This window comes from Manacus candei, unplaced genomic scaffold, assembly GCF_025592945.1.
Source record: "Manacus candei isolate 608988 ecotype Guabito, Panama unplaced genomic scaffold, ASM2559294v1 h1tg000127l, whole genome shotgun sequence".
NCBI lineage: Eukaryota > Metazoa > Chordata > Aves > Passeriformes > Pipridae > Manacus > Manacus candei.
The window spans coordinates 111,695-130,816 of NW_026138175.1; the positions used below are offsets into that span (position 1 = coordinate 111,695).

At 56.2% G+C, this 19,122-nt stretch overlaps 2 protein-coding genes across 4 annotated transcripts in view; one reads left to right on the forward strand and one right to left on the reverse strand.

The window, feature by feature from the left end:
* Positions 1-8,505, forward strand: ADPRS (ADP-ribosylserine hydrolase). 3 transcript variants are annotated; one of them, XM_051770995.1, is made up of 7 exons: positions 1-255; positions 753-849; positions 1,570-1,777; positions 1,867-2,051; positions 2,140-2,240; positions 7,031-7,238; positions 7,889-8,505. In XM_051770995.1, the coding sequence occupies exons 1-7, from the start codon at positions 24-26 to the stop codon at positions 7,920-7,922; spliced, it is 1,065 nt and encodes a 354-aa protein (XP_051626955.1). In that variant the 5' UTR covers positions 1-23; the 3' UTR covers positions 7,923-8,505. The 3 variants fall into 3 exon arrangements, with proteins under 3 accessions (XP_051626955.1, XP_051626954.1, XP_051626953.1); XM_051770994.1 differs by having other exon boundaries at positions 7,031-8,505; XM_051770993.1 differs by lacking the exons at positions 7,031-7,238; positions 7,889-8,505 and adding an exon at positions 2,737-4,885.
* The window catches only part of COL8A2 (collagen type VIII alpha 2 chain), a 26,549-nt gene continuing 15,931 nt past the window's right edge, over positions 8,505-19,122 (reverse strand). Inside the window, exons 2-3 of the mRNA XM_051770986.1 lie at positions 14,913-15,130; positions 8,505-10,451 (exon numbers count right to left, since the gene is read on the reverse strand). Coding sequence (XP_051626946.1) covers positions 8,530-10,451; positions 14,913-15,078 — 2,088 coding nt within the window. The 5' untranslated portion in view covers positions 15,079-15,130 and the 3' untranslated portion in view covers positions 8,505-8,529. The remainder of the gene's footprint in view (positions 10,452-14,912; positions 15,131-19,122) is intronic.

Here is a 19,122-nt window from a genome sequence, read left to right on the forward strand (position 1 = left end):
AAGAAGACGCAGCTCGGGACAAGATGGCGGCCGCCGGTCCGGCCTCGGGCCCTGGGCGGCTCCCGGCTCGTCCCCGGCCCGGCCCCGCTCGTTTCCGGGGCTGTTTGGCCGGGGCGTTGTTGGGGGATTGCCTGGGAGCTGTTTTCGAAGGCAGAAGCGTCGTGAAGCTGCCGGAGCTGCTGAGTTTCCTCAGAGGGCTGGAACCGGCGCCACCTGAGGAGGAAAGGGGAGAGGCGGCGGGGAGCGCGCGAGGAGGTGGGTGAGGGAAGATCGGCTTGTCCCGTCCCTTCACGCACCCAGCTCAGCACCCCGGAGATTCGAGTTGAACCCTTATACCACCCAGGATCAGGTGTTGGAGTGCTGTCCCCCTCCTTCCCCCATAGAATCTCCCAATCTGGGATACTGTGGTTCTGTGTTGACCTGACTCTGATGCACCTCTAGATATCAAGCACTCTTTCCTGGATCCTGTTAACCAGGAAGTACATTCTCTCTGGTTTTAGCTGTGGAGGTTTTGGTTGGAAAGGACCTTAAAAACATCTCATTCCACCCCCTGCCATGGGCAGGGACACCTCCCACTGTCCCAGGTTGCTCCAAGCCCTGTCCAACCTGGCCTTGGACACTCAGGGATGGGGCAGCCACAGCTTCTCTGGGCAACCTGTGCCAGTCAGGCCTTGGGGACCGGGGAGGTGCTGGCAGAGGGCAGGAGCAGTTTGTCCCTGGCTGGGGGTGTCACCCTGTCCCTCCTGTCACAGAGTCGCTGCCCTACACGGACGACACAGCCATGAGCAGGTCGGTGGTACAGTCCCTGCTGGCCAGGGGGGAGTTCGACGAGGTTGACATGGCCAAGAGGTGAGGACGGAGCCTCCTGAAGGTGAAACCATCACTGTGGCTGTCTGTGGAGTCACTGGTAATTTGTGGAGGGGAAAAAAGTCAGGACAGTGGTGGCTAATCCTGTAATTTGGTGTGTGCTTGGCCCTGCCCTGGACCTGCAGCAGCATTGGCAGCAGTGTGGGGTCAGAGTCTACCTGGACATGTCAGCCCTCTGTGTGTTCATCTTTGGGGAGCAGAATGCCTGGAGAGTTCAGAAACACTTAATTTCATGTTTATTTGTTGCTATTTATGTTTGTGCTGCCCTCAATTTAGTGAGGGAATAGGAATGAGCTCAGCTTGGCTTTGTTTATGATCCATTTCCCTCTGGAATCCCCAGCCCTGGGAGCATTTGGTTCCACTTAAGGGAGAGCGTTTCTTTGTTTAGAAAACTCTTCCATTGAACTTGAACAAAAGACTTTCCTTGTGGTTGTGACCCACGGAAATGTTTCCAGTTTGCTTCTATTTCGAGGCAAAGCTGAGAGGGAAACAAGTGAGTTGTGGAAGGTGGTGTTTATACACCCTTTCCTGCTTTCACACTTTTTCAGGAATTGTTTCCTTGCAGAACTGAACCCCTGACCCCTGACTGTCACTGACTCACACGTGTGTTATTAATTCAGTTTAGCAAGAGGCTTCACCCAGTCACAAACACCAGTAACAGACCAAACCCCCCATGTGTTTACCCTGCCCTGCCCACGCCAGGTTTGCTGAGGAGTACAAGAAGGAGCCCAACAGGGGTTATGGGATGGCCGTGGTCAACGTGTTCAAGAAGCTGCTGAGCCCCAAGTGCAGCGACGTGTTCGAGCCCGCGAGGGCCCAGTTCAACGGGAAGGGCTCCTACGGGAACGGCGGGGCCATGAGGGTGGCCGGCATCCCCCTCGTCTACGCCGACACCCAGGACGTCAAGAAGGTGCTGGAACGTTCTGGGCTCCCCGGGGTGTCCCTGGTGCCGGGGCAGCCCCCTGGGAAGCTGTGCTGACACTGGCCTTTCCTTGGCAGTTCGCCAAGCTGAGCGCGGAGCTGACCCACGCCAACTCCCTGGGCTACAACGGGGCCATCCTGCAGGCCCTGGCCGTGCACCTGGCGCTGCAGGGAGGGCTCAGCAGGGAAACCTTCCTGGAGCAGCTCATCAGCCACATGGAGCACGTGGAGGCGGATGACAAGTCCCTCAGCGACGCCCGGGCGTGAGTAGCTGTGGGGGAAGCACCAGCTCTGCTGTGGTGGTTTGTTCTGGCTCTTCACGTTCTCCCCCCCTTCCCTCTCTGCTTGCAGGCTGGGATTTGAGGATTTACCGTTTTCCAGGCGTCTAAAGAAAATCAAGGAGTTTTTGGAGTTCAGCAGCGTTCCCAAAGCAGATGTGTTGTTTGAGTTAGGTGAGTACCTTTCTTACTATTAGCATTAGGGAGGAGCTGGAAGCAAGACTACCTCAGCAAGCCTGGTAGGTGCGTCTTCCCCTAGAGTTCTCTTTGTGCTGCCTGTTGGGCACAGAATGTGCTGGAAAAGCTGCCTGTGCTGACCTGTCAGGAATTGCAAGTCTCTACCCAGTGATTCCCGCTCTGTGTTGTGTCTTGCTAAGGAAAACTTATCTTGCATAATACATCTTAATATTCAAAGATCTCTTAGTGACCAGTGGGTTGTCATGTTGAATGGGAACAGGTAGATGTGTATGGCCAGACTATACTGGCGTAACTGGGAGTTGCTCTTTGGAATATGAGTGATACTGGGGAACAGGGGGGATTTCTGAGGCACAAACCTTTGCACCTTTTCCTGATAAAATTCATGATACTGGTATGGAAGGTCAGTGGCAGCAGGAAGCTGCAGTTGGAAGAGGGAAGGGAGCCCTGAGGGTAATGGCCGGGTGTGTTCCAGGCAATGGCATCGCTGCTCTGCGCTCCGTCCCCACTGCCATTTACTCCTTCCTGCGCTGCATGGACACTGATCCCGACATTCCCGAGCACTACAATGCCCTGCAGAGAACCATCATCTACTGCATCTCCCTGGGGGGGGACACGGACACCATCGCCACCATGGCGGGGGCCATCGCCGGCGCTTACTACGGCGAGGAGCAGGTGCCCCCGAGCTGGGAGCAGAGCTGTGAGGCTTTCCAGGAGACCCAGAGGATGGCCAAGAGCTTGTATGAACTCTACTGCCAGCGGCTCTGAGCTCCAGGGGAGCTCCAGGGGTTTCCTGAAGGCGAAGAGATGGTCACCTCTGCTTTTGTGGTCAGATCCAGCAGTGGATCCGTGCCGTCGGTGACACCAGCAAGCCTCACCTGGGAAAGGTGCCTGCTGCTGTCAGCTGGGAGCATGAGCTGCCTTGGAAGGGGGGGGACATCCCCTGCAGTCATGGATCAGCTGGGAAGTGGCTGCATGTGGCACCTTGGACAGTGGGTGCAGCTCTTCTGAGTGTACAGGAGTGTCTTGTTTTCCATGGGATTTCTGCTGCTTGCTTTGTCCACCTTTGTGCCATTTGTCATTGCAGTTACTGGGGGGGGTCTACATCTGCGGACTTTTTCCCTGTTTTCCTCTGCTCCTGTGTCTGTGGCCTGTGTTGTGGCCCATCCAGTGGCTTTGGGAGGCTCCACACCCCTCGCACAGCAGCAGGTCACTCTCAGCTGGCCAGCTAAGGGATGTCACAGGAGTCACCAGAGGCCTGGTGGCCTGGGTTGTCCCCTGTGCTGAGTGAGGATGCCAGAGCACAGACCTCCCAGGGAGATTTGTTCCCCCAAAGGCAGAATGAGAAGTGCCAGAGAAAGAAGGGATTTCTTTGCATCACTGGTGGCGTTGTGAGAGACCTTTGTTGCCTGCAGACAATCCCTGCTGGGAGAGGGTGTCCCTGATTGCTGCTGCTCTGTGTCCTTTGCCCTGTGATCCAACAGGCACCATCACCTGCTGCATTTCATGTTCCCTTGCACAGCTGTCACACTGCTGCAGCTGCTCTGGCTGCTCCTGTGCTCCTCATTCGTGCATCCCACGTTTTTAACATCCTGTGTATCATGTGTCCCCAGAGCACCACGTGAGATTCCTGTTTAAATCACAGTATCACAGTTCTCTGAGTTGGAAGGGACCCACGAGGATCACAGGAGTCCAGCTCCCAGGGAGACCAAATATGGGGTGGAGATAGTTGTGAAACCTGGTGTTACAGGGATGGAATTCCCAGTTCTCTCAGTGGGAAAAGTGACTTGAGCAGGATGCAGGAGTTACTTCTCACAGTTCTAGTCCTCTGTATTGGATAAGACCCAAAATTAGAGGGGAAGGTGGGTTAATTGGGGGAGAATTTATCAATGTTTAGAAGCAGCTGGTGCTGGTGGCCAGGAACATTCTAGCACAGCTGTATTCCAGAATTTCACATTCAGAACCTTTTCCTGCTGGAGCTGGTGAGAAAGGGAGAAACAGCTTGGGAATGGCACGTCTAGAAAGGGGTTGGAAGCTTTTTTAATAATTGAAAACAAAAAGTCATCATATGGAAGCGTTTATAAATTTGAATGTGACTGTGTGACTCTGTTATTTCTCCAGTATTTCTTGTGACACCGGGAAGTGCCCGTTGTGCTCCCCGGTGGTGTTGGCACGTGGGGGCTGTGGCAGGCTGCATGCACATGTGGGAATCTGGCTGCCACAGGTCCTTCCAGTGTTCCCTGTAGTCTGCTTCCTTCAAGTGCCAGTCTTTTGTGTGATGCTTTAATGGGTTTTCCTCGTATAAATGGGTTCTTGTCCTGGGAACATGTGGAATTTTGGTCTGTTGTATATTTCTGTATTGTGCTGCAGATCTGAGCTGTAAAATGTCAGGTTTTCCACATTATTCTGCCAGAGGGGCGACCAGATTCATGGAATTATTTAAAAGAAGATATTTTTCTTTTAAAGCAGCTTTATAATTTTAAACGTTTGGAACTCACGGAGAGCAAAGAGCTCCTGTTTAAAGACTAGAGCTCGTTTTAGGCCAAAATTTAAACATGTACTAAAACCTTTAGCTCTGACTTCCTCGGAAAGGAATAAAATCCCTCAGTTATCTTTGTTAATTAGCCACTGCTCCTGTGTTTTGATTCAAGTCATGAAGTTGTGCTTCCCTAATGCCAGGAGTACCAGGAGTGGCTCTTGGTACCAGGGTGAGTTGACACTGGGCATTGCAGGGAGGGTCACTGGAGAGGAGCTTTCCTTCTCAGGAAATCCAGCGTGTGGTGATGGTGCAGAGACCAGGGGATGTGCTGGGACCCTGTGACTGGCAGCACGAGGATGGCTTGTTCCTTGGAATGACTTTTGAAGGTGCCTGCATGGCAGCCTGGCTTCCCTGGGAGTGCTTCACGTGTTTACAAGGAACGTCTCCTTTGCCAGGTGGGAAAACACATTTTCTTCTCTTTATTCTTTGTACTCTGAGCCTCAGAAGGTGCTTTGCTACAGGTGATTCACCAGTCCTGGCTGTTTCTGAATCACTTGGGATGGAAGTTGGCTGTAGAATAAAAAATCATGGGGAAAAAAAAACACATAGAAGGGAAAGGGAATCCCCAACGCTTCACCCTAAATTCCTCAAATTAATAACTGCCTGGCTGGAAGGGTCTGGGTTTCATCCTTTTTTAAAACTGAACTTCTGGAGACAGGAATCTTTTCCTTAATCAGAAGAAATAACCTCTTGCATAAGGATATCAACAAGGGAATCTGCTGGGTGTGAGTGAGGAGATTTGAGGAGGAAGGAGAGTATAAGAGAACTGTGTGAGGCTGAGCAAGTCCCAGGACAGAGCACAGCTGAGCCCACCTTTATACAATAAGTTTTATTGATGTTTTGTCAATACAATCAAGTACTGCAGTTTTAGTTGTGAAGAGCAGGCCAGTTTTGGGTCACAAAGAGTGCATTTTAAACCAACTTTTACTAGGACAGTGCATGTAATAAGTATTTACAAAACTAAAAACCTCTATATACTAGGTTAGAAATGAAGATACTAGAGGCAAATTTAAAAAAAATAGTAAGAATTTGTATATAAAAATGCACATTGTAATGCAGTTTTCAGCATTAAAAATAGACACTTCATCCAACCCAACCTTTTTTATCCTTGTGATTGAAACCAAAATCCCACGCGCTCACACACACGACAGAAAATAATCCTTTCTGCTGGCGAATATGTACTCAGTATTCCAGAAAAAAATCCTTCTGGAGGGTGAACAGCCTCCCTCATCCTGTGCATCGTTTTTTTTTTAGCCTAACTATGTGCGTGTAATATCTTTGCTTTCCACTAGTGTGTAAATGTAAGAGGTTAAATAGCTGCAAGGAGTGATTATGGGTTTGCTCTGCACATGAAGGGAAAGTGGAGTTGCAAAACAATATCTACAGCACGAAGGAGTTAATCTGGGGGGTGGTTACAGTGAGGAGTTTGGTCGTTGCTTTTTGCCAGCTCGAACAAGAAGTTTGGAGTGAAACAGAACAGAACAAAAAGAGGTGGGATGTAGGGTAGGCACAGTATAAATAAGTCGCTTTGAGGAGCAGGGTGAGGCTCCCACCAGGTGTGGCAGCTCCTGGCTCTGCACAGGTTGTGTGGGGCCAGACCAGCCGAGTCCCTCCCTGTTCTCCACAGGGAAGGAGATAAATCCCCTGCCAGCACCCTCCGCTCCCAAACCTGGGCTTGGAAAAAACATCAGAGCTTCTCCTTTTAATTTTAGGGACTCTCTGTGTATGGGTCCTGTTCCTGCTGGGAAATAACCTGTTACAGTCACAACCCAAATGGTCCTGACCCTGACCCGCCCTCAGGAGTTAAAAATGTCCAGCGGGATCTGACACCTTTCAGCTTGAGAAGTTTCATCTTTGCATGAAACTTGCAGCTTTAAGGAGAGAAAATCCCAGGAGGGGACACAGCCCCAACAGGCAGTGGCTGGAGCACTGCCCTTCCAACTGCCAATTTCCTTTTTGTGTTTTTTTAATTTCAGGAATAGGTGTGTTTTTAAAAGGAAGCCCTGGATGGCAAGAGGCAGAAACACAGGACAGGCTTGAGGAGGAAAAAAAAACAAACAAACAAACCAGAAGTAGGAAAAGGAAAGTTGTTTAAATATCTTGTAGAGTCCATCTGGAGGACAAGTTCAGTCCCAGCCTTGCTGTGTTTCTTTGGCCATCAAACGGGCTGTAGGAAAATGCAAAGGTCAGAGGAGCTCAGCTGGTGACCACATTGTTGGTGTTTCTCAAGGATGTGCCTTTGCAGAGGGACATGCAGTGGGATGCACATGGATTGACTTCAGCAGCGTGTTCCTGGCCTGGGATGAGCAGAATCCCTGTCCTGTGAGTGGCAGTGACTGTTCTACTGTGAGAAACCTGCAGAGCCACGGATTCCCTTGTTGCCTGTGCCAAGGGACAGAGCAGCCAGGTGGGCCCAGAACCCTGCAGCTCATACTCAGGTCAGTAATGCTTCAGCACTGGGGAGACCAAGTGGTAACAGCAGAGAGATGCTGATTTTTTTAACCTAAGTCTCCGAGTGGCACCGGGGTTGGTGCCCTGTCACAGGCCCGTGTTTGGTGCCCTGTCACAGGTACCTATTGCACTACACTTGTAACACTGTGAAGTGGATCATAGCACCGTGGTGAAATCACTGCATGGGCAGTTAGAACCATACTGTTTTTTCTTAATGCCAAGATCCCCAGAGCAAGGGGGGACACCAATGCAAAAGTTCCCACATCCCGAAATAAACAGGAAAAGCAAGTTGTCCATCAGTGGCACTTCCTTGTGGCACAACAGCTGGCAGTACCGTGAGCCAGGCTCACAGTGCCATCCTTGTGTGGGCAGAGATGCTCCCGAGGCCAAGCAAGTCTTTGGGCTGCAGAGACAGACGGGACAGGACCAGCCCTTGGACTTCCCAGCAGGTGAATGGAGAGAGCGGATGGTTGTTCATCCCAGGGGTTCCAGGTTCCCTCGCCTCCTTTGGAACAGGTCGTGCCATCCTCCCAGGTACCAGTGCCTGGATGTTTTAATTCCTAAAGGTGCTGGGGGGGGTGTTCAAAATAATATTTACTTCTTAGAAGGTGCTTATGCAAAATGTTCCACTTTTTAGGATTATAAATCCAACCACACTGAATCTGGAGTGAATCGGAGAGACTGCCCCAAAGCAGAGTCTGGAAAAACAGGCGTCAGCAAGCCTGGAACTCGGGCATCTGATGGTTGGGAAGGAAATTTCTCAATCCAGCATGGATCCCTGCCGCTGTACGGGTTTGTGTAAGTGCTGGGACCCTGCGTAGGTTACCAAACACACCAGCCATGACACAGCTGGATTTATTTATCCAGCATTCCAAATGGGAAACGAGGGCACTTGATACAGACCAGGAGGGTCCGGTCTTCCAGCCGCCCCTCTCTGGATCACAGAGCCAGATCCTTGCCATCCCAAGCGTGTTTCTGTGTTTGATGTCCAGCCACTGGGGTAAAATTTATTCCAAATATGCTTTGCTGAGGAAGTTGCTCCCCTCCCTCCCTTCTCCCTTCCCCAAAAAAAAGAAAGATAGATGGGTAGATGTCTCCTTCCCGATTACCCTCGTGACTCTTGGATCAAACAGCGTGAAGCAAGGTCCCACAGCAGCGGCTTGCGCGTTCTTCCCAGTGACTTTTCTTTTTTGTATTAATTTTAAAACACTTTTTTATCAAAAAAAAAAAAAAAGTTTATGGCTAAAGTGGGTGAAAAGGAAACGTGCCCAACAGCCGTTATGTGGGGCAGAGCAGGAACCCAGAGAAGGAGGAGTGGATGTATTCCGTGGAGTACAGCCCGTTGGCCTGGTCCGAGGGCATTTGTACCCACACCTGGTCGTTCTCCTTGAGTTCAAGCACGGCACTGCCCGAGGCCTGGTCCAGGTACCCCTTTTTGTACTCGTCGTAGGTGTAGGTGGCCGGCACGTTGTTCTTGTACAGGGCCACCCAGACGTTGGTCCCTTTGACGTGCACGTGGTAGGCGAAGTAGTAGATTCCGGATACGGGGCAGGTGAAGATCCCGGTGACCGGGTTGTAGCCGTTGTGCCCGTTGTACAAGGTCCGGTCAAACTTGACGGGCATGCCGGAGGCGGGGAAGGGGGAGGTGAGGATGGCGGTGAAGGCGGGCGCGATGCGGGCGGCGAGTTCCCCCCGGCCGTACTGCGGCTTGCCCGGCTTCCCGTTGCCCAGCACGGCGCCCTCCACGCCGCCGTCCGGCAGGTGCAGCCCCGCGATGCCCGTCTCGTCCAGCACCCCCGGTGCTCCCGGCGGCCCGGGCGGCCCCGGTGGGCCTGGTGGCCCGTTCAGCCCCGGCGTTCCCGGCATTCCGGGGGGCCCAATGGGTCCGGCCATTCCGGGCTCGCCGGTCTTCCCCTCGCCAGGAACGCCAGGGAGCCCGGGCTCCCCTTTCAGCCCTGGTAACCCTTGCGGCCCCATGGGACCCGCGGGTCCTTGCAATCCTGGAATGCCTGAGGGGCCCCTCAGCCCTGGCTGTCCTGGGATCCCGCCGTCCCCTTTGGGCCCAGGGCCACCCGTTAATCCGGGCACCCCTGGGAGGCCGATGAACCCTGGTTCTCCTTTGGGGCCTGTCGGGCCAGGGGGTCCCACTGACCCGGGCAGGCCCCTTTCTCCCGGCACCCCTGGCTTCCCAGCAAAGCCACTGGGGCCCTGGTCACCACGCATCCCCGGCATTCCTGGGGGCCCACTTGGCCCCACGTCCCCCTTGGATCCGGGCAGCCCGTGCTTGCCCGGCAGCCCCATGGAGCCCGGTGGGCCCGGCGGGCCGATGATGCCAGCAGGGCCCGGCTCACCCGGCTCCCCATCAACGCCGGGTTCCCCCTTGTCGCCGATGGCTCCCTGTGCCCCCGGCTGCCCACGGTCTCCTTTCAGGCCGGGCAAACCCGGCTTCCCATAACCCGTTGGGCCTGGCAGACCTGGGAGGCCGCGGATCCCGGGCTCTCCCTTTGGTCCCATGGGGCCCTGTATCCCTGGCACCCCCGCAGCGCCCGGGACCCCGATCCCGTCGATCCCAGGGGGGCCCCGCGGCCCCACAGGGCCAGGCTCCCCGGTGACACCAGGCCCACCCGGGGGGCCCATGTCGCCCTTGCCCCCTGGCGCTCCTGGCAGCCCGTCAAGGCCGGGCTTCCCAACACCAACAGGCCCGGGGGGCCCTGCAGGGCCAGGAGGGCCCCCATTGCCCCGGGGCCCTGGTAACCCCGGCTTCCCCACACCATTTTCACCCTTCATCCCTCGCTCTCCGCGGGGACCCGGCTCTCCTTTCGGGCCAGGCTCACCCCGAAAACCAGGCAGGCCGGGGCCACCCTGGGGACCCGGCTTCCCATTGACAGAGAGTCCAGCTGGCCCGGGCAGCCCAGGGGGGCCGGGAAGTCCTCTTGGCCCTTGCTCCCCTCGCATGCCAGGCTCACCCTTGGCTCCAGGCATCCCTTTCATACCCGCCTTTCCAGGGAGTCCTGGGATGCCAGGTTTCCCAATGCCCGAGAAGCCAGGAGGCCCAGCGGGGCCAGGCTGGCCGTGCATTCCTGGCTTCCCTGTGCCTGGTTTTCCTGGGTAGCCAGGGGGCCCAGGGGGTCCACGTGGGCCAGGCTTCCCTGGTGGTCCTGGCTCCCCTTTGAGGTCCATGGGCAGCATCGGTGGCACGTCTGTGGAGAGAGGAGACACGGAGCGTCACTGGGGCCAGCAGTGGACAAGGACTGTGCCGCTGTGGGATGTCCTTGGGATGTCGGAACTGGGGCCTCTGCACTGCCTGGGCTGGGCTTACAGGAGGACCCTTCATTTAAACGTGGCCACAGTGGCTCACATCAGCAGGCCTGTCCTAAGGCAAGACCCAGGCCAGAGCCCAGAGTGCTAATCCCAGCCTTACATCCCTCCACGGATGTCAGGTGACACCATGGAAGGTGTCAGCACAACCAGCGCTTGCCTTGGGCTCTGGCAGCGTTGTTTGGTGATGAGTTACTGCAGGGTGTTTTTAGGAGCTGGATTCAAATCTCCTGCTGCCTCACTTCCCAGCCGCCTCAAAAGCACCGTGGGATTCAGTCGCCCCTGCCTGGGCTCAGCTGAGAGGATGGCGACAGAGCAAGCCAAGACCGAGGATAATCCCTTCACCCCATCCTGCGAGTCCAGGGCCTCAGGAGACCTTTAATCCTTTTGGATTAAAAAGAAAACTCTTGGACATGTACTCGAAAGCCTGAGGAGGCAATGGGTGTGTGGGTTAGGCCATGCCCACAGTGCTCGCTGGCACAGCTCCCTAGTCCAGCAAGGCAGAGAAAAACCAAAAAGGAAAAAAGCGCTGGAGATGGAGGAGAAGCCAAGAGCTGGGAGGGAAACGCAGCCTCAGCTCCGTCCAAATGAGTCAGCCCAGCTGGGAATAGGCCGCAACCACTTGACATTTCAAGAATTTATTGAGGTCTTTTGCAAACGGATATAAGAAAGAAACTAATGGGCTGAGAGTCTCCAAAGGCGAGGAGAGGCAGATGACATGCCCACCGCAGCTCGGCATGGAAAGCGCAGACGTGAGCATAAATAACTCCTTGAGGCCGGCCCAGGCAGGGTGTCACCTCCCACGTGACACTGGGAATGGGTGAAAAAGAATAAATCAGACAAACTCTTTTTTTGGGAAGTTTGAAATGAAGGAAACACTTGACATTCGCACCTACACAGGACGATGACGAGAAACGCGGAAGGCAGAGGAAAGGACCTTGACATCTTGGGTGAATTGTGACCAAATCTGCCTAAGGTGGATCATTCCAGTTGGGAAGAGATCTGTACTGATTCCATCTGGGATGGGAATGGATCCTGACTGGGATGGGAGCAGGACATGAGACGATGTGCCTGGGCATGGTGTTGTGGAGGAGGCAGTGGGGTCCCCAGGGTCTGCCAGCCCGGCCCCCTCAGTGAGCCAAGCATGGCCTTGGGAGCAGGGACACCCATAGAGCTGGGATCTGCCAGCATGGAGATTTCCTCACTCGATGGGAAAAGCTTAGGGGAGATTTGAGACACGTGAAAAGAATAACTGTGGCAGCAGCAGGCACCGCTCCCGGAGCATCGGAGGTGGCTTTGCTGCCCCAAGCACAGCAATTAGCTCCGGCCCTTCCCAGCCTGGTGCTGGCGTGTTTTCCTTTGGGTAATGGAAACATTTTCAGAGCTTATCTATAAATCAAAGCCTGGCCCACATCCCCAGCTGTAGCCACGGTCACTTGGCTCCCTTGATGAAGGAAATACTTGTCTGTCATGACATTGCCACTGGATTTCTGCAAACTCCTGCTCCTCACCCCGGAAAACCATGTGGGAAAGAGAGCGAGGAAGCTGTGCAGTGCTGCACAATTTCTGGGGGTTGAATCTTGGAAAAAATTTTCTCCAGAAGATGATTTCAATCTGCTTTCTCCCCCTACTTTATTTTTTTTCTTCTTGCACTGGTTTGAAAAGAATTAGTTTTCTAGGTCATTTTGCATGGAATCAGAACAAGGATCTACAGCTGAGCCCATGAAGGAAGGAAAAAGCACACACACGCTCTCTCACACAAGGCAGCGGAGAGAAACGCCAGGCAGGAGCTGCCAGCTCGCAGGCGGCCAAAAAAGCAGACGGGAAAACCAAACCGGGGCCGTTAGCAGAGAGAAACTGGGACACTGCGGCCCCGCTGGTGTCCGATTTCAAAAGCCCATGTCTTACCACAGACACATGTCTCGGAGCTCTGCGCTTCACAGCAGCAGCCTGGGGTTCTGTGCTCCCCTCCAGCTGCCATGAATGTTAGCGTGGAGCCAGCTGGGGCAGCGGGAAGGGGACGGGGCAGGAATGGCCCCTGTGAGCCCCCACCTGGGCACCACGGAGTGTCCCACCTCCTGAGGAGCACGGACCAGGTGGGTGCTCAGCCCCTCCAGAGCTGTGCTCATCCCAGTAAGGACCTCTCATGCCTGGAAAAGGGACCCAGCAGTGCAGACCGGCCATCAGAGGAATAATCCAGCGGGATGGGAAGTGGTTCCCAGCCAGGAGCAGCCAGCAGCGGGCCTGGCCAGCGCAGCCGGATGACACTGCAGGAAGGAGAGGTTGGCTGCTCCGTGGCGGAGCCTGGCTGAGCTCGTTCCAGAGCTGCTGCCAAGCCCTGTCTCGTGAGAGAGTTTCACAGGCTCGCAGGGACATTGCATGGGATCAGTGTTTTAGCACCTCTCAAGCTCTGCCCTGGCAGTGGGTGTCCCAGCACAGCACCCAGCAGTAGGTTTACCTGGCAGCAGAACCACGGACGTGGTTTCAGTTTTGCAGAAAACAAACCCCAATGTGCAGATCTCTGCTTCAGTGTTCTGAGCATTTTAGCACTTAGCAGCATCTCCCACCCTGAGCTGCCTCCGTGCTCCTGGGGCAGCAGCTTTTGGGTCAGAAAAGGTGTCTGGCACCCTGAGGGAACCTGCCCCTCACTAGGTGGCACCTGGAGGCAGGAGGGACCCCCCCGTGGCTCCCCAGCCGGAGATCCCAGGGCTGGGGCAGCCGGGGGGCCCCCCCAGCTCCCCGCCGGGTCAGGGTAACCCGCGGGGGCACGGAACAGCCCCGCGCCATCGCGGCGAGTCAGCTGAGCTCCCCGAGCAGGGCAGAAGGCCAGCAGGGATTTTCCTTGCCAAATTAGAGGTTAAGCAGAGATGGGAGCTCGGTGGGATCCAGGAGGCACCGGCTTCCCCAGCTGCCTCCGTGCAGCCCCGCAGTTGGTGGCTCAGGCTGCAGCTGTCCCTGCTGCGTCCCTGTGTCCCCCACCTGTCCTCTCTTTCCCAGGGGTTCAGGAGAGTAATGTCCATGGGACTGCTGTGCTCTGCCCTACTCAGTGTCCCCTGTGTGCCTGCTCTAGGCTGGCAGAGCTTGCCCAAACCACACCTTGCCCCAGCCTGGCACTTGCTGCTCTCCCCACAATAGGTGGTGCTGCTCTGAGGCAGCACAAGCCGCTCCCGTGCATAGGAAGAAGGAGAAAAGAGAAGGGAAAACAGCAGGGAGAGATTTGAATCCAGTCCCACCAGCAGCTGAAGTGTTCCTGTGCTACGCTGGAAGGTTTTGGCTCTGGCTGGGATTCAGGGAGCAGCTTTACAACAGCTGGGAAGGGGGCAGGGAGGGGGGGCTCAGAGCACGCTTCGGCTCCAGATTTTGCTGTGTGTTTTCTGACACATGTGCTGAGCTGAACTCCCGATAAGCCATTCAGCCCCGCAGTAAATCAGCCACCGGCAGCCCAGCCTTCTCCAGTTTCTCCTCCCAGAGCCAGGACTTCAGCTCCTGGGAGCGTCAGGGTCTGTGAGAACCCACAGGGAGGCTCTGGCACCTCTTCCCGAGGGCCAGGCACCAACCTGGCAGCTCTGGGCACCCAAACCCAGCGCTGCCCCATCCTGTGGCACTGCCAGCAGCCTGGGATGGGCACAGGTCCCAAGGGCAGCTGTGGGCAGGGGTGACAGAAGGCTGGGGGCCCTGCAGCCCTGGCTCTGTGGAGCGATGGCCCTGGTGCCTCGGCCCCTCTGAGTGCACATGTCACTCCATGGGGAACGATTTAACATCTGAGGAGTTTCTGGTTGCTGCTCTCTGAGGGAGGAAATGTCTCTCTCCTGCTCTTCCCTTGCCAGACTGGGTTTCAGCTCTGGCCTTGGCACTCTTTCCTTTCCCAGCTGGTGCAAAACACAGACAGGGAAACGGAATAGGTGGAGGAGTGGAAAAAGCCTTGCTGGGACAGCTCAGGTTTAACAGCAGTGAGAGGCAGAGGGGTGAGTGCTGGGGCTCCTGTGCCTCACAGCTGGGACGGGCAGCAGGGTGGGAGCAAGAGGCTGGAGGGTCCCCTGTGTGTCCCAGCTCCCAGACCGAGGGACCCACGGGTGCCCCCCAGCCCCAGCAAAGGGGGGGCCTCTGAGCCTCTCCCTGTGTCCATCCTGTCCTTCTGCAATGGGTTAAGGAGACTCAAAAGGCCCCTTGTGCTTTGCCAAAGATGTTTTGGACCCTCGGCTGTACCAGGTGACTCCCAGGGGCTCCAACCCCAAGGGTAGGAGGTGACAAGTGTCCGGTGGCTCTGGGGTGCCACAGCCCCTTCCCGCTGTGCCAGCAGCTCCCCCGTGTCCTCCCGTTCCCCCGCAGAGCGCGGCCCTTACCCAGGTACTGCCCTTTGCCTTCACGGAACGGTGGTCCCAGGGGTCCCTTCACCATGGGCTGCATGTACTTGACCTGGGCGTAGCCCCCCACGCCGCCTCCCACGGCTGATTGAGGGCCGACCACCATCACCATCGTCACCAGCAGCGCCACGGCATCCGGCAGCATCCTGCTCCTGCTCCTGCTCCTGCTCCTGCTCCTGCTCCTGCTCCCACAGCTCCTGCAGACAAAGCAACAGTGAGAGTGGGCACCCACAGCCCCCCTTGTCCCCTCCGCCTTGCAGGGACCATCCAAGAGCCTGGGAAGGATCCCAGTGGGAGCAGGACTCCCTCAAATTTGCCTTTTTGTGGACCAGAGATGCCCTGAACACGTCGCCCTTCCTGACACACTGTGACTGGGAGATGCACAGTAAACACACAGTTTATGAGCAGTAACCAACAGTGGGTGCCCAGCAGAGCCTTACAGAGGCTGCCCTGGCACCTGTGAGTCTGGGGTTATTTCCACACCAGGCTCTCTTGATACTTTTAGCACATAAGAGGGAAAAAAGTCAAATGAAAAACCCACAGCCCACCTAACCCAATGTTGCTGTCACGCTCCTCAAGTGACCAGGGGCTCTCCTGAGGAGACCTGTGGCCGTGGCTCCTGTGGGAGGCTCAGGCTGCCACTGCCAAGCTCTGCCTGCCCTGGGAACAGCCAGGTGAGTGCTGAGTCTCCCAAACGGGTGCTGGACCAAACCCACAACGTTGGAGCTGGAGACTCCCGTTTGTGGCTCAACTGCGGCGCTTCGCGGGCAGTGCGGGGGCTCACACGGAGGATGAGGGAGCAGCGAGGGAGCAGCAGCCTCAGCCTTAAGTGCTTGTTTATTTAAAATAAACCCCCTCTATAAATACTCTCTTCCTCCAGCAACCTTCCCTGCCGGCTCCACGCTGCAGAGCTGCAAACAGGTTGATTTGCAAAGAACATTTATTTTCGGAAGCTTAAACCACACGTGATGCCAAAGAGCTTTTTTGCTGATTTTCCTCCTTCTCGCAATAATTGACCCGTGGTGGTTATTAATGAGAATTAAGCTCCCAGCCTGTCCTGCTGGGGAGCAGGGGCAGGGCTGCTGCACGACGGGATTTCATCAGAATTTCCTGAATCGCTTTTGCTGAAGCAGCAGTGGAAAAAAAAAAAAAGCTGCAGACTAGAGAAAAAACAACCCAAAACCTCCCAAATTAGAACAAAATTAAACCAAATTAAGTCAAGGGAGCAGGGAGCCCTGGCACAAGACTGTTTCTGATGCCACAGGGGCTTTGGCAGGTTGTTGAAGTCTCCAGGGATGAGGAAACCTTGACTGCTGCTCCTCCTGCCTGGAAAATGCCCTCGGAGTAGCTGAGGGCAGGAGAGGACAGGGATGGCCCTACCACTGGCTGCATGATGGAGCTGTGAGGATGCAGGTGGCTGTGGGGGCTGCCAGGAGAGGAGCTCAGCTCTGCCCATCCCACCTCAGCCGTGGGGCCGGAGCGGTGCCGGGGCCACCAGAGCACCCGGAGCCGTGGCTGTGGGTCGGGTGGCACTGCCAGGGACACGCGTGGCAGCCACTCTCGGCCTCCCTGGCAGCACGGCCGGGGCCTCACCGGCCTCATTGTTTTTCTGTCTTCAGGGTCGAGGAGAGGAACGCTTCTTTTATGAAGCATTATTTTACAAGGATTTGTTTAAGGGAAAAAGAATCCCATTTTAAGGGATTGCAGCTGTAAAAATACAGTTTCTGTTAAATAAAAGAGGAGAACAAACCCCTGAATCAGCTATTTACTTGTTTTCCTTACCTGGTATGACCCCTGTGCCTCTGTCTCTGCCTCCCTCCCTTCCCAGCTCTCTCCTCTCCCACCTGAGCTGGATTCGCCCCTGCTCCTCCCCTCTGCCGGGCTGGTTTCAGGATGCTGCCGTGGGAACAGCACCCTGGGGTGGCTCAGCCCCTCACTACTGGGTGCTGCTTCCCCTGCCCTTGAGGAGACACAGGATGGAAGGAAAACAGAGCCAGAGGGAAGGGAGAAGGAGGACAAGGGAATCTGGCCACAGTTTCACTGTGTACTGGATACAAAATGAAGTTCCCTGTGCCCTCTGTCAACCGGTGGCTCCAGACATGGACTCTCCTGTGTGTTCTCCACTGGTCCAGCCGGGTCATTCCACCTGTTCCCACACTCCCAAGGGGCTGTGGGACAATGGGGGGAGCCTGGCCTGAGCCCCCCAGGCATGTGTGTCCATCCCTTAAGGAAGGGGGTCTCTGGTGCTGTGCTGTCCCCCCCAGTGGTGCCCGGCATTGGGGCAGGAGGCCTCCCACTCCTGCACTCTCCAGGCAGTGATTTAATGAGAATAAAATGGAAACATCTGGAGCCTCATATGATGGATAAAGTGTGCACAACGTTCCTGTGGAGAGGCTCTTTCATGCCTGAAATCTCCTGTGTTATGAACTGATAATTAATCACACGGAGCAGCCACGCCACACTCCCTTCTCGCCCGGCAGGTCGTGAACAGCGGCTGGTCCGTGGTGTGGATGGGGCAGCCACGGCTGGGGGTCACCTGCCTGTCCTCCTCTGGCTCACCCTGCCCAGCCTGGGCACTACAGCTGCTGGGCTGGGCACTATCCAGCCAGGCTGACATCCTTTGGAGGCAGCTCCATCCCCCTCAGCACACTCTGGTACTTCAACCACAACCACCCCTTGCCGCAAAGCCAAGCCCAGCAGGAGCAGCTGAGCCAGGAGGGTTCACACAGGGGCAGCACTCGAGGGGTTTGTGCTGTTCCCTGGAGATGCTGGAGCCCAGGATGGAGCCCAGCAGCACCACATTGCTCAGCTCTGGGGGGAGCAGGGCCCTGAGCCGGCACCGGGACCCCTGGCACGGCTTCAGAGCCGCCGCTGCCGCACCGGCGGTGCGAGGGCCGGCTCCCCTGGCAGGCAACAAGCAGACGTGTTAAAAACCCCTGGCACGCCATGAAAGTGCCGAGAACAGGGAAAAAATCTCACACTTAAAGCATGAGAAAGGAGACAAGAAATGTCACCTTGTTCTCGCAGGAAAACAACCAGCCCGTGCCGCCCCCATGGCTTCAGAACTGCCCGTGGCTCGTGCTGGGCAGCTTGATGAGCTCCTGTCATGCTCCCGGCGTGCTCTTGGTCTTTCCCCATGGAAGGGGCTGCTGGTCCCCACACTGACCCCCTCTCCCTGCAGTGTCCGTGTCAGTGCTCCCGTGTCCTTGGACTGGGCGATGTTCCTGTGAGCACCACGGCCGTGCTTCCCTGTGGACACAGCTGGGGCTGTTGGCTGAGCCGTGGCTGATTTATGGCCCCTGTTACTGAAATATTAATGAAGGGCTTGGCCGGCCCCGCGCCTGCTCCCTTCAAGGCTAATTATTTTTTAAGTCAATATATGTGATCCACGGGGGATCTGCCATTGCGACTGAAGGCCGGCACGGCAGGGAACTCGTTTAAACCCGGCAGTCAGAGCGTGGTCATCGCAGGGCACGGCGTGTGCTCGCTGGCCCTCACCCCAGCTCTGGCCCCACATCCACTCCGGGGCCACACCAGCCCCATGGAGGGGCTCAGGGATGAGCCAGGGTGCGGAATTTGATGCCCTTCAGCTGCACACCCAGGCTCACTGGTGTGGCCTCATCCCATCCCTGTCCCTGTACCCATCCCAGTCCCCAGTCTGTGCTCTGGGAGCACGGGGCACAGTCACCACCTCTGGAAGCTGCGGCAGAAGTGGCCCCAGGCTGGGGGGGCAGTGGGAAGCACCTCGACTCGCCCAGGGCAGGGGGACGCGGGGAAGGGGAAGCTCTGGGAGCAGCCGGCGCGTGTGGGTGGGCTGGAGCAGGCGGGCTTGGCCGCCGCCGTGTCCCATCGAGCCGCTCCATCCTCCGGTCATTTACAATAAAAAATAAAGCAGGGAGGATTTCCAAGCCCAACACGGGGCTGGCCCGGCTCCAGCGGGGAGGTCGATGATTTGCTTTGCGCTACACATGCTTTAAAAATAACAATAAACCCAGTCGAAAACGAAAAGTGAGCTACGGAGAGGGAGAGCAGCACGTTGTTTCCGCAGGCCGGGCTGCGAAAGCCAAAGACATCGGGAGCAGCTCGGCTGAGCAGCGTCGGAGCTCGGGGGAGACTTGGCACCAGCCCGTCCTTAACTGCATGACACCTGATCCCATCCAAGGCTGCTGTACGCGCCGCCGGAGCCGGA